The 14,612-nt window shown below is 36.9% G+C and overlaps 1 protein-coding gene across 1 annotated transcript in view; it reads left to right on the forward strand.

Moving 5' to 3' along the window:
* Positions 1–227: 227 nt before the first annotated feature.
* The window catches only part of Rnf17 (ring finger protein 17), a 122,918-nt gene continuing 108,533 nt past the window's right edge, over positions 228–14,612 (forward strand). The window contains exons 1-3 of the mRNA XM_048441996.3: positions 228–361; positions 3,213–3,307; positions 14,508–14,587. Coding sequence (XP_048297953.2) covers positions 235–361; positions 3,213–3,307; positions 14,508–14,587 — 302 coding nt within the window. The 5' untranslated portion in view covers positions 228–234. The remainder of the gene's footprint in view (positions 362–3,212; positions 3,308–14,507; positions 14,588–14,612) is intronic.

Raw genomic sequence — 14,612 nt, forward strand, 5'->3', positions numbered from 1 at the left:
GAATCAAGGGTGTAACACGGTGACTCCTGGGTAAGTAAACTCAAGGCCTCTTTCTAGAGCGCAGGCGTCCAGGATAAAACCGAAAGCCCAGCTCCACGCAGAAGTAACCTGGGGAGGGACCTAGTCTCTCTTCCTCCTGATTGGCTTCCTTGGCCACGGACGCCTATGATTGGCCCTTGCCGCAAGGGCAGCTGGGACTCACACGTGCTGCTGCTCCCCACCGAGAGAGGAGCGATGGCGGCCGAGGACTCGACAACCGGGCTCAGCGCGTCTTCCTGCCACAAAGTGGGGAGTAAGAGTGCGCAGGGTGCTTCGGGGTGCCAGTGCACTCGGTGTGGAAGAAAAGTGTCGGTGGCCTCCGGTGAGGAGCCTGGGGGTTGCTGGGTGTCCCTGTGGGGTATGCGGGCTGGCGTCTGTGGGAGCTGTACTACTGGGCCTGCGAGGTCAGGCCGCGAGAGTGAGTGAGGGCCATGGCTTGTGCGCAGTTGTGCCCCTCAAGGTTCTCTCCACACACCCAGAACGAGTGACAGAGACACCTTTAGCCCTTCCCAGGCTACTGCCAAGTCTCACTTTCCCTCACACTTCCCCCAGTTGATAGACTCATGAAAGACAGGGCAGAGAAGTGTACGGTGGTTATTGACTGGAGTCACTCTCCTCAAACTTTTTCCTCCTTTTGCTTCAAAAAAGCAAAAACAAAACAAAACAGGAAAAAAACAAGCCAGGTGGTGTTGGTACACGCCTTTAATCCCAGCGCTCAGGAAGCAGAGGCAGGGTGATCTCTGTGAGTTCGAGGCCAGCCTGGTCTACAGAGTGAGTTCCAGGACAGCCAGCCAGGGCTACACAGAGAAACCCTGTCTTGAGAAACAAAAACAAACAAACAAAAACAAATGTTGCGTGATCCTGTGGTTAAGAAGGAATGAAACTTGATTTTCCTGGGTAGTTTTTCTTGTAGGAGTAACAAGTAGACTGAAAAGCAGTTAGATCAAAAAATAAATAAATAAATAAGTAAAATAAAAAGACCCAGTTTATCTTAAAGCACTGCTTGAGAAACAATAGTTTCTTTTGTGAATCTTGTGATACGAATTTTGTTTTTTGAGGAGACAGTACAGAGTGTTTGCCTTTGTTCACCATACTTCTATTAAGCTCATTTACAATCTACAAAACGAATATTTAAGTTCAGGTTATTTTAATGTAACTTGAGTACTTTAGAGAACTTAAGCAGGAATAAGTTGTTGACTCTAAACTCCTGGAATGACTTAAAAAGTTTTGTTTCTTTTCCTGTTTATACTTTAAAAGCAAAGATCAGTGGGCTCTTTCAAAATGGACACCATTTAGGAGACAGAACCTCCTATAGAGAAAGCTGGTAGCATTTTCCATGGGAGTAACATCTCTATGGAGGCATTTGTTTTTCAGTACCAGGAATGGAACCCAGATCCTTGTACACGCTAGGCAAACTAGGTGCCCTTGCTCTAGCCTCCTAAGTAGTTAGGATTACAGACTTGTACCACTAGGACCTGGCCTTATTTGGAGCTTTGATCAATGTTTCTGTTAGAAAATGTCCATCTTCCCTCCCACCCCCCCTCCCTTGAGACAGGGTTTCTCTGTAGCTTTGGAAACTGTCCTGGAACTTACTTGGTAGACCAGGCTGGCCTGAAACTCACGGAGATTCACCTGTCTCTGCTTCCCGAGTGCTGGGATAAAAGGCATGCGCCACCACTGCCCGGCCTAGAAAATGTCCATCTTAAGGTGAAAATTATTACAAAAGGTTCTTAAGTATAACATTTTAAAGCCAGTGGTTTGTCTGTGCATTTGTCCTACAAGATTTGGAAATGTTCAACTGGTAAAATAGCTATGCTTTGTAAGCTGAAGTATACTGTAGGCCAACTTGGACAATATCAGAAATTTTATCAAAACAATTGAGAATTTTTATTGCTTTGGTAATATCTCTGAAATATAAATATGACTTTAAAATTTGTTGCCTACTTTCAGTTCGATGAAAAATTAAAATACTTTAGTGAAAAGTCAAATTGGTGATATTATTATAATTCAGCAAGAGTTCCATAAATGTGTTCTATCAAAACATTACTAACTTTAATTTCCTTTATTAAGAAAAATGATTTTATTTTGTGTGTAAGAGTGTTTTGTCTGCATGTATGTCTATGTACCCTGTGTGTGCCTGGTACTTGGGTGGGGGAAGCTTGTTTTAAATCATCTGGGGAAACAGAAACAGATCTCTGGGGCTTAACTTGCCACTAACATAGCCCATTTGATATGCTCCAGGCCAGTTAGAGACCCTGTCTCAAAAAAGCAAATACATATTCTCTCTCTCTCTCTCTCTCTCTCTCTCTCTCTCTCTCTCTCTCTCTCCTCGCCCCCTCCCTCGCCCCCTCCCTCTCCCACATTCATACACGCATTCGAAAGCCAGAAGAAGAATTCTCCTATTATGTAGGTTCTAGGGATCGAAGTCAGGTCATCAGGCTTAGCAGACTTGCCTACTGAACTATCTCAGTGGTCCACATTTACATCTTGACATCTTGATACTGTATTTTCAACCGAGGTTATGGTACTTTACACAAATGTTAGGTTTACAAAAATAATCTTAATGTGGGTCATGTGTATGAAAATAGTAATATCTGGCTTCTATCCTGGTTTTCATCTTTGCTGACATCTTAGGTTACTATGAGAGAATGCTTATCAGTTTTCATTTCAGCCTTTCCTAACCTTTTCATAAGATAGAAATGCAGATTAGCCAAGGGTAGTGTTAGCAAACAGAATGAAGATTGAACATAGAAACAAGGTTGGAGCCTGGAATAAACTCTTTAATTAGCCAAATTATCAATACGTTTTTCCATCTTTTGATTGGACATAATATTTGCAGCCAGTTCAAGATGATATTTACAAAGGTCGAATGAAATGTCGGAACATTCTGTATGATTGTAAGAGGATGGAAAATTCTTAGTTGTATAGGTTCAAAACTGGATTCGTGCAAATATATAGCCCTGCATGATTTTGCTTCTGATTTTCTCCCCTGCCTCTTTGACTTTGGTCATTTCTTCTAAATGTTATTTTACTAAGTCAATCAATCTAACTAAACTAGGTATCTTTTCCTATATGATAGAATACTTTTTGAATTTGCCCTCTGATGGGTAGCTATTCCCCCATTAGATATGAACAAATTGTAAAATGTTTAATTGATGAAATTTCATCACTAGGCCACCACCATGAGTTTCAGTGTGGACATGCCTTTTGTGAACGTTGCCTATTAGTAACTCAAGAGTATACCACAAGTAAATGCCCTGATTGTGAGGTAAGTTTTATAACCTTTCATATTTAATGATTCCTCTGGTTATAGATAAAAATGTTAGAGAACTAAAATGTTTCCAATCAGAAACTATAAACTTATATTTTGAATGTTTAGTCTCTGAATAAAGAAGCATTAACAGAAGATAAAACTGTCCATGGGCCAGGAAGATGTATCTTCAAAGTACATGCAGAGCAAGCCTGAGGACTTGAGTTCACATCCCCCAGACCCATGTCAAAGACTGATGAGTTTCTTCTCTGACCTCCACACTCATGCAGTGATGTATACATGTGCACTCTCAGGCACAGACGTGTTCACATGTACATAAGACATAAACATTACAATACGAAGAAAACTCTTTTATTCATTTTTTCATTCTTCAAAGTGATGAAGAAAGTAAATTAAAGTCATAGATAATACCCATGTATCTTTGACTCTTGGGAGACATTGGTGGAAAACTTACCTCTTTTTATTTATATCAGTGTAGTATATTCCTTTCAAAAATACTTCCCCATTTTCTATGCCAAAACCTTGCAAACAAACTTGGAACTCTGCTTCTCTTCATCTTTGTCTTATGAGCTGTCGTTTGTAGAGACATGGTACTGTAAGAAGACAGAAAAGCAAAATAACTGCCGTGTGTTAATATTTACCCCAGAAATACTAAGTATATAGCAATTCAACTAGGGTTAAAATCTTCCAGCCCTCAAAAGTGAGAACAAATTAGTGTTTTGCATTTAGGACAAATACAAACACTGTTTGGTTTCTATAATACATTCCGCAGAACTGACTATGTAAAATTCTGTAAATTTACCATTCCACTGGAGACATGGACTGGATTTATAGCCATTGTTCCCCAGCAGGATAGTATTTAATATGGAGGAGTAGATAAAAATAGAGCTCTTGTTTTGTCAGCCTCTTCTGAGCTTTTGCTCTCATGAGATGGAAATAATGCCTGCTTTTTCATATCATGATTTTTAAGAATCACCGCTGAATGATATAAAAAATACTCTGCAAACTTCCAAGGAATTAGAATAACCTTTTAATATTTAATTGTAGGTTCATTGGCTTCCAAGTTATATACAATCCACCTATATAAGCTATAATTTGTGAATGCTTTAATTATAATAGAAATATCTGCTATCTTGTCTGCTTTGGAATTACAAGTGGTGCCCTTTATTGTGGGAAATTCCTGTACACTTTGATCTTCATGACATGGAGTTCTTCGGATGTGGAGGTTATATGAAGACAGAGTCCCTCATCTCCCATGATTATGGTAGTAGATTTTGACAGATTCAGTCTTGTGGTGGAGGAAACGTACATGAAGGGAAAGGAAAGAACGCACCTGGGACCATCTCTGCCCTTGTCCCAAGTAATCTGTGTCTTATTCTTAGGATTTTGAATAACATAGTATCTAGAATGTATTTACAAATAATGACTTTATTTTTATGGTTGTGATAAATCTACTTTGAAACATTTGGACCAGTTTTATTGTTACTTTGGGAGGGATATGAACTGTTTCATCCTTTCCTCTGTATCCCCATCCCTAAGACGCAGTGATAAGGTTTATATTCAGTGTTTTGAGATTTGCTGGTTTGTCCCTATTTAGATCTCTAGGAAGTCTTCCTGAAACTGATAGCCATTCCTTTTGTGTTGGTACCTAAGACTTATTGGAATAATGTGTAGGGAGAGTAAAAGAATCTACTCCAAATTTAGTGAACAATCTGAATTTAAGAAATGTGATTTATCACTTTGGAATGGTATCTATGCTCTAAATATTGAGATTTTTAGTACTTTTATTCACAGATAATTTATAGTTATACTTTTACATGGAAATCAAGTGCTGTTTACTTAAAATTTAAACCAAAATCTATTCCATTTATAATTGACATTTTGGTCTTCTGAATTTAGTTCAATATTGGCTTACATTTGTTTTTCCTAGTTGTATGTTTTTTTTCCCTATTACCCATACCTGCTTTTGATTGGTAATAGTTATTGATAATAACCACTATATAATTTTATACAGCAAAATGATAGATTCTGTACTGTGATAGGATTATGTAGATAGCACCCTAGAAATATTGCCATTTTCTTGACCTTTAAACTACTTTCAAAATAGGTTAGTTCAAGGAGAAAGATAAATCATCATCCAAATAAAGAGATAATTGGTATATATTATTAAACTGCCATGTGATTAGAAATATCTCTAAATAAAAATTTCAGATGTAGTTGGTTGTGGTGGTCCATGCATGCCTTTAATCCAGCAATCTGGAGACAGAGGCAGGCCTCTTGTGAGTTTAAAGTCAGCCTAGTGTATAGTGAGTTCAGGATATGCAGGGCTATATAGTGAAACCCTGTCTCAAAAAAAAAGTAAATTAAGAAATTTTAAGTCATTTATTGGACAGGAAAGCCTTTTTATATACATCACTGGGATGAAAATCATAGAAGAAACATGTTAAAGTTGACTTGTTTGTAATCAAATGGGGAGAAAAAAGACATAAAAGTAGATAAATGACTATTCTGGGAAAAGGAAGAGGCCAGAGAGAGGGAAGCTGGGAACAGCTGTGTGTGTGTGGGGGGGGGGGGTGCATGAGTGAGTATGGCCAAGGTACATAATGTGCACGTATGAAACGTCCCAGTAACACCATTGCTTTGCATATTTAGTGTACACTACTAATAAAGGTCACTTTTTTCATTTATAAGCAACAAAAGTAACAAATAGAATTTAAGAGAGATGAGTGGCAGGGCTTGGAGAAATGGCTCAGCCATTTAGAGTACCTGTTCTTGCAGAAGACTGAGCTTCAATTCCTAGCACTCACACACTCACATGGTGGCTCACAAGTATCTGTAACTCCAGTTTCAGGGGATCTAACTTCCCCTTCTGGTCTCCACAGATCCCAGGTATGAACATGGTGCGTAGATACATATGTGGGCAAAACAATCATACACATATATATATGCACATGTGCATTTATTTAATAATACATATTATTAAATAACTGCATTTTAAGTTAGGATTCTTTATACAGTTTTAACTGAAATCTTGCATCGTTGTATTTAACTTCTCATATTTTCTAAAAGAAATGTCCTCTATCACATCTGTTTCTGGTTACAGTAACCTCTTACTAGAAAATGGTAAGCTTAAGGAAGATTAAGTAGAGATAGAATTTCACAATTAACCAGAAATTAAGATTTTTTAGCTCTCAGTTTTGATGATATGCTTTAAAATATCATTTAATATAGTGTGGTTTATTAATCGTAACATTTTCTTACCTAAGTGACTAATTCATAGATAGGTAGCACATTTTACTTAGAATGTTGGAAGAAGGACTGGAGAGGGATGACTTAGTGGTTATTGGCACATACTGTTCTTGCAGAGGTCAGTTCCCAACACCCATGTTGGGCAATACAGTTGTCTATAACTCCAAGTCCTGGGGAATCCAATGCCCCTATCTTCACAAGTACCTCCTCTCACGTGCACAGACACACAAATACAAATAATTTTTAAAAGATAAAAAATAAATTTTGAGGAAAAAATCTTCACTTAGAACAACTCTTCCATACCAGATACTTGCCTTTTACAATAATGGCAATTAGTAGCATCCTGTAGTCTGCCTTATCTCTTAACAATATTTACCCATTCTTATGAAAGTCCACAATAATGGATATGTAATAAAGTAATTTTAATTAATACAAGGTTTGTACAATTTCTAAAACCCATTTCCATTTTCAAAAAAAAAACCTGTCAGCAAGCTTGTAATTGCTAGTTCCAAAATTCAAATTTTGAAATTCATTTTGAATTGTCACGTTCATTTTAATATTTGTCAGTTTGATAAGGGGAAAATGTACCACCTTGTTAAATTGTAATTTGCTACCAATAAAACTTGATAACTGCTGGGGTGGTGGCACATGCCTTTAATCCCATCGCTCGGGAAGCAGAGCAGGCAAATCTCTGTGAGTTCGAAGCCAGCAAGTTCAAGGTCAGGCTCCAAAGCTACACAGAGAAACCCTGTCTCAGAAAACCAAAAAAGAAAGAAAAGAAAAGAGAGAGAGAAAAGAAAAAACAAAAAAACCCCACTTGATAACCCTGAAATGAAGTGACTTTTCATGTATCATACATGTGACTTACCAGTTCTCCTTTGCATATCTTCTTTTAAAGTTATCTTTTCTATTAACTATAAAGCTACTTTATACAGTGGGTTAGCACTGTCTTGTGTAAATATAGGACTATTAGAGGTCTTCTCTACCTCTAATGCTTATTGTATTTTGTTGTTCAGAAGTGTTTCCTCCTTCTTCATGGCTTTCAAGAATTTTCAAACCAGACCTTTCTACATCTCAGTCATAAATATGTATATGTTTTAGGACTTGTGTTACAAAGAGCATATATTTGGGGCTAGAAAGGTAGCTCTGCAAGTAAAAGCACTTGTGGCCTGAATTTTACGCCCTCAGTGAACCTGTAGTGGAAGGATAGAACCAACTCTGGACAGTTTTTCTGACTTCCATGCATAGCACACATACTCTCATGCTTTTACAACAATAATAAAATATCTAAATTCTTCTTCTTTTAAAAAGTATATATTTAGGAAAGATTGCTGATAACACACAATCATGATGACCAGAGTCTCCAGGGAATAATATGGAAGCTATCAGAAAAGCATTCTGATAAAAGCTAGAGGAAAAGGCCATACCCAGGACAGTAGCAGCAATGGCAGGGGAAACTGTGGGGGAACCCTGTCCTTTAAACATAAATACCTGATACTGCCAACAAACAACAGAAGCAAAATACCATTTCAAAAAGACTTCTGCTACTGTGGTACTCCAGCAGCCTGAGAACCTTGGTAAAACATATTCTCAGAAAACTCTCTAAATGTCATGAGTCTGTATGCTGAAAATTGACAAACAATACCGAGAAACTGCAGAAAAGCATTGAATCAGATTTATATTACATTCAGCAAGCTGAGAATTTGGTGGAACCAACATATATATCAGAACTTTTGCCTTAAAATGAAGCAGCTTGCTGAACATTAGCAAAACCTGCACAAAGGTGGGGTTGCATTCACAACTAGAACTCAGATGTGAGGCCTTTCCTGTGAAGCACAGACTAAGACAGCATCAGTAACCAACCTCCAAAGTGAGACTCAGAAGGTAGAATAGAACCAACCATTGCGGAGGAGCTCCTAATGAGAAGACAACATTCCCAGAGCTGGAAAAGGAACGAGAAACAGTCTAGATGAAAGAAAGCCAGCAGTTCACCTGTCTGTTTTCATATCCTCCATCTCCACCCAGCGTGTTCTTTTCCTGGATCTATTCCTATTTGATAGCATTTAGTTTGGCCCCACTCCATTATTGGCCTCTATTGCCTTCTTCTTCCACTCTTTTCTTTTCCTTTTTCCTCTCCCTAAAGAACATCTGGCCTGGTGTGCATCATCTCTGCCTCAGCATCCTGAAAAGTGGTGCTAGCCTAGAGATGGTGCTGTTCTACTTGCCCACCCCCACCCCGATAGCATATCTTTACTTCTTCCTCTTTAGTCTACCTTTAGGCAAATTTGCTCATTCACCTTCCACTTTTTTAAACCTATAGTTCCTCCTCCTATGAACATTTATCTTCCTCTACTTTCTGTCATCCCAGTATTAATTACTAGTCTTAAATATCTTTTTTTCTTTTCTTTCTGCTCATACCCACAGTAACTAATATATTAGTACACATAGGATTTAATGTTTCTATTTAATTTAAATGATTGTGTTTAAGGGGTGATTGTTTATGGCTGGCTGTTACTTTGATTTTATACTGAGTGTACCACTGAATAATGACTGTTGTTGTAGACAGTATTCTTCTCACAGGGACTACTAGGGATAGGTTCTGATGGTCTGGATACCAACCTAACAGATAAAAGAAAAGTCATCCCTACCACAAACTAGTCCTTCAACACTGCAAACACTTTTACAGAAAGAAGAAAGGTGACCTAAAAATATTCAATCAACAATTAACTCTTTTTTTTCCCATGTTTAATAATCTTTAATTCAAATGCAAAAGTTCAATACAAGCCAATTGTAGGGCTTGGGAATTTATTCGTTTAAAACAAAACAGTAGGGGAAATGCAACAAGATGATCTTTCCATTTTCAAAAGTTTCCAAGGAAAGGATCATAGATAGGGCCATAAGGGATCGTTTAACCAAACCCCCTTTCTCTCACTACCAGTAGTTTATACCCATTCCATAATCTTAATACATGTTCCTGAATTAAGATTTACAGTTCAACTTTTCTAAAATAACCATTTAAAAATGCTTAGCACCGGCTTGCTTCCTATAATGCCAAAGAAATCCTAACTACTTTAATATGCATTTCTTTTTAAAACAAGGAAGGGGGGAGAACACCATTTGCAGAAAGCAATACTTAGCCTCCAGATACATTTCCCAGAAGTGGCATATGCCACTCAAAGGCCTAGACACGCTCATGCTTTTCAAGTGGAATACCTAGCCTAAATGTGCATAGAAGCATGAATGGCAAAGTTGAAGATCAATATTATAACTATTTTCTATTTATTCGAAGCACAGTAAAAAAAATGGTACACTTTGGAAATTCAGTGGCACAAGGTATACTGCCATTAACTTGAGAAACATTATACAGTTTAAAAAAAAAAAGTAAATAAAAAGAATTTTTTTTCTCCTGTTGCAAACACTGCGTTACATAATTTTGCCTGCCCAAACAGACCATTTACAAATATCAGGTCAATAAACTGCTAACATCCATAAAAGGTAGCTTTCTTACTAAAATGCAAGAATTTAAAAGTGGTATCTAAACAAGAAAAGACAAAGCAAACTCTTAATGCGCAAGTCCCACTGCGAAAACACAAGTAACATGAAAAGTCAAGATAACATGTTTCCCCAAAATCTGCCAGTCTCAGAGTAATGGCCTTCAATAGGGCAATTTAGGCAAAATTCCAGACAGAGTTCAAAGAATGATGATAAATGTGTTTGAAGAAATTAAAGAGAACACTATATTCTTGTGTTCTATACTTCTTGAATTTCCAAAAGCACAAAGACAACTGAGTAAATCAGGAAGTCAGCACAAGGTATGAAAATGGAATTCAAATTTGTGTGTTGTTCCCTTCTTTGGGATTTGCTGCTGTGAGATCATCAATTGTCTGTGTTTTTTTGTTGTTGTTGATGTAGTCAACTTCTTTGGTTGGAGTTTTCCTTCTAGTACTTTGTGTAGGGATGGATTTGTGGCTAAATATTGGTTAAATCTGGTTTTGTCATGGAATATCTTGTTTTGTCCTTTTATGGTGACTGAAAGTTTTGCTGGGTATAGTAGTCTGGGCTGGCATCCATGATCTCTTAATGTCTGCATAATACTTAACCACGACATTCTAGCTTTCATTGTCTCCAGTGAGAAGTCAGGTGTAATTCTGATAAGTATACCTTTATATGTTACTTGGCCTTTTTCCTTTGCAGCTCTTAATATTTTTTCTTTTTTCTGTATGTTTAGTGTTTTGATTATTATGTGGCTAGGGGACTTTTTTTGGATCCAGTCTATTTGGTGTTCAGTAAGCTTCTTGTATCTTCATAGGCATATCTTTCCTTAGGTTAGGAAAGTTTTCTTCTATGATTTTGTTAAATAAATTTTTCTGTGCTTTTGAGTTGAACTTCTCCTTCTTTGCCTATTATTCTTAGGTTTGATCTTTTCATGGTATCCTATATTTCTTGGATATTTTGTGTTAGCTTTTGTTAGATTTAATGTATTCTTTGACTGATAAGTTTATTTCCTCTATTACATCTTCAGCGTTTGAGATTCTCTCTTCCATCTCTTGTATTCTGCTGTTTATGTTTGCATTTGTGGTCCCTGATCATTTTCTCATGATTTCTGTTTCTATAATTCCCTTGACTTGTGTTTTCTTTATTGTCTCTATTTCAGTTTTAAAGTCTTGAACAGTTTCTTTCTTATGTTTGATTGCTTTTTCTTGGTTTTCTTTAAGGGATTTGCTGATGTCTTCCAATTTTTTGTTTGTCTTTTCCTCCATTTCCTTGAGGGAATTTCTCATTTTCTCTTCAAGAGTTTCCAACATTCTCTGAAGTTATTTTTTAGGTCATTTTCTTCTGTTTCATCTATATTCGTGGTTCAAGTCTTGCTGTAGTAGGGTCTCTAGATTTTACTGGTGTTGTGTTGCTCTTTGTGGTGTTGCATGTATTCTTACCTTGTCTACTTCATCTTTTCCTCAAATTTGTGTGGTTGGGGCTGTCTGTGACTCTGGTGATTAATCATCTTCCTCCAAGATACACATCTGAAGATAAACTGTTTTATTGAAAAAAGTATTCCAAACAAATGAAACTAGGAAACAAATAGGCATCTCCAAGATACACATCTGAAGATAAACTGTTTTATTGAAAAAAGTATTCCAAACAAATGAAACTAGGAAACAAATAGGCATCTCTAACATCTAACAGAATAGACTTCAAAATGAAGCTAGTCAGAACAGATAAATTAACTTACTGCTGATTAAGGGAGCAATCATGAAGATGCAAGAATTCTAAGTATATGTGCACCAAAGTTCATAAATACTAGATACAAAGTTAACAAATTAACTTTAACATGTAATTATTATTAACACAATAATAATGGGTGACTTTCACCAAGATATTATTCTATTGGAAATTAAACATCAGAGTTAAATGATATTATATATAGATCAAATAGATTATGTAAATCATCACAGACTAGACATTCCTCTAAGTATCCCATGGAAGTTTCTGTAGAACAGATCACACATTTTACACACATTTTAATGAGGCACAAAGTCTCACCAAATAGAAGATAACTGAAATAGTCTCTTAGAGTCTGTCTATCTGACCACAATAGAATAAAGCTAGAAATAAAAATTTTGTTAAATGATGGGTTGGTCACTAACCATTCCTAAAACTGAATAAAAGTGAATACACAACACACCAAAATCTAATAGGATGTAGTGAAACCAGGCTCCATTATGGAAAACACTGTGAAAGTTTCTCAGAAAACTAAAACTATAATTTTTATATGAACCAGGTATTCTGTCCCTGGGCATATACCCAAAAGAATCTATATCCTACCATAGAGTTGCTTACTTGTGCATGTTTATTGTCGCTCTGTTCATAATAGCAAGAAAAATGGAATAAGCCTAGGTGTTCATTAGCAGATAAATAAAATCGATATGTATACACAGTGAATTTTTATTACACCATAAGGAAAAATGTAATTGTGAAATTTGCAGGAAGATGGATGAAACTGGAAAATATTAAGCGAGATAACTCAGGTTCAGAAAGACAAACACCATGTGTTCTCTCTAATGCCACTGCTAGTTTCTAACTTTCATATATGTGCATCTGTGTATAAGTGGGTACATGTAGCTCCCAGGAAAACTAGGAAAGAACCTATGGGAGAGGAATTATTTAAGAAAGAAAAGTAGAAAATGTGATTCAAAAGTGGAAGGGTGAACACTGGGAATGAGAAAAAGATTTAATGGCGGAGGGGGAACAGGGAGATGGAGGAAAGGATTGGAAACTAAAGGTACATGAGAAGACCATAAGAAAATCTGATACTTGATAAACTAATCACAAATAAGTGTTTTAACAGAAGTACTCTTTGTGAATGAATAAAACTGTCCCCCAAAGGTTATTTTAAAAAAAAATTCAGTGCTAAAGTGGTGACTGTAGACCCATAACTGGTCAACTCTCTATGAGTTGTTGGTCAAAGAAGACCCAAGAAGCCTCTAAACAATACAGGCAATTGTCGCTGCCTTTGGTTGCCCACCAGAACTAGGTGATAAAATACTATTGCTGAAGATACCGAATGCTTTAAGCAGAGAGCCTAGAGAAATCAAGCCGGCACTGGGCTAGAAGCTTCCTCCGTGCTGGCTAACCCTCATCGTGCCAGGAGTTGCAGTGGGACTTGCTAAGGCTGACTGTCATCACTAGTCTTACTCAACTTTAGACCTTGAGTTCAATACCATCATCTAAGCAAGATGAACCCACTGGTTTAATAGTGGCCAGTCTGTTATGGGTAGTCGATGGCTTTCTGATTAGATCTGATGTCTGCTGCACAAGAGGGAATTCACACCTTGTACTGTAAATCTGGTCAAAAAGCCATCACTGTGGAAAGAAGTCTTTCATGGGGAATCTTCTGCTGTTGATTTGCTAAACAGACATGATGTGCCTTCCAAGCAGCTGTGGTTTTGCCCATAGATTAATGCAGCTATCAGCTTTGGTCAGAGTAGCTTCTCTTTTTCAGTGGTCAGTGGTTACTGCAGAGACTCATAACTGGTCAAAACACTGATAATACATGACTGTTGAGTGCCCTGCCACAAATGACACATCTCCCAGGTCCAGGGAACAATGCAGAACGAACAAAAAGATGTAAGCCAAAGGAAAGAGAACACAGGCTCCCAACCCTAACCAAGAAGCTTTATGTAACTGATACCTGCTGGCAAAGGAAAAATCAGTTTCTCCCAATGAAGTCTTATTGGATTTATTAACCACACTCCAGGGTAAGTCCCATTCCTAGGAGTAGTTGGACAAAAGGTCTCAGTGGTATTTTTATAGACTTATTGCTACATTTTGCTTTGTTTCGGCAATTTGTTTTACTGGTATTTGCTCATTTTGATTTCTGTTTTTTTAGGATTTTTAAAAAACAGAGTCTTGCTAAGTTGCCCATTACTTTCCTTGAACTTGAGATCCCTCTGTTTTAGCCCCCTGTAGCTGGGGATACAGGCCAGTGCTACCAGGCTTGACTACTTTTTATATTTGGATAACTCTAGGATTTTAAGTCTATCTCCAGAAAATGGACATAATTCTCCATTTAGTCAATTTTTGTTTTATTGCCAATAATGTTTTTAGTGTTTATACTAGATAATATTTTGTAGTTTTGAATAGAGTAAAGCTATCATTCAGTGTATAGTTTAATAGCAAATTTTACAGTGTTGCAATAATTTCCTTTAGAATTATAACTAAAAGTTATTTTGGTAAATTTAATGTTCTGTTTAATCATTAGGGTGTTAATTTTTACCCATATTAATTAATGTAAAATCACAAGTACAGTTTTCCCTTGACTTACAGAGAATTTCAGGATCTTTATAGTTATCAGTTTTATTTATGAATAGCACACAAAAAGTAGTTTGGGTTTTGCATCAGCAGAATTTATTGAATGATGTGAATTTCTTTAATCTCATTTTGTCCTAAGGTTCATACAGCTGTTAGTATGAATCAAGGTCATGGATTTATTAAAGAAGATTCTTCCTTGGAAGCATTGCAACCTAAAATGTATGTTCATGTGGATGCTTTAGCA

The sequence above is a fragment of the Myodes glareolus genome, chromosome 12 (assembly GCF_982192425.1).
Source record: "Myodes glareolus chromosome 12, mMyoGla1.1, whole genome shotgun sequence".
Taxonomy (NCBI): domain Eukaryota; kingdom Metazoa; phylum Chordata; class Mammalia; order Rodentia; family Cricetidae; genus Myodes; species Myodes glareolus.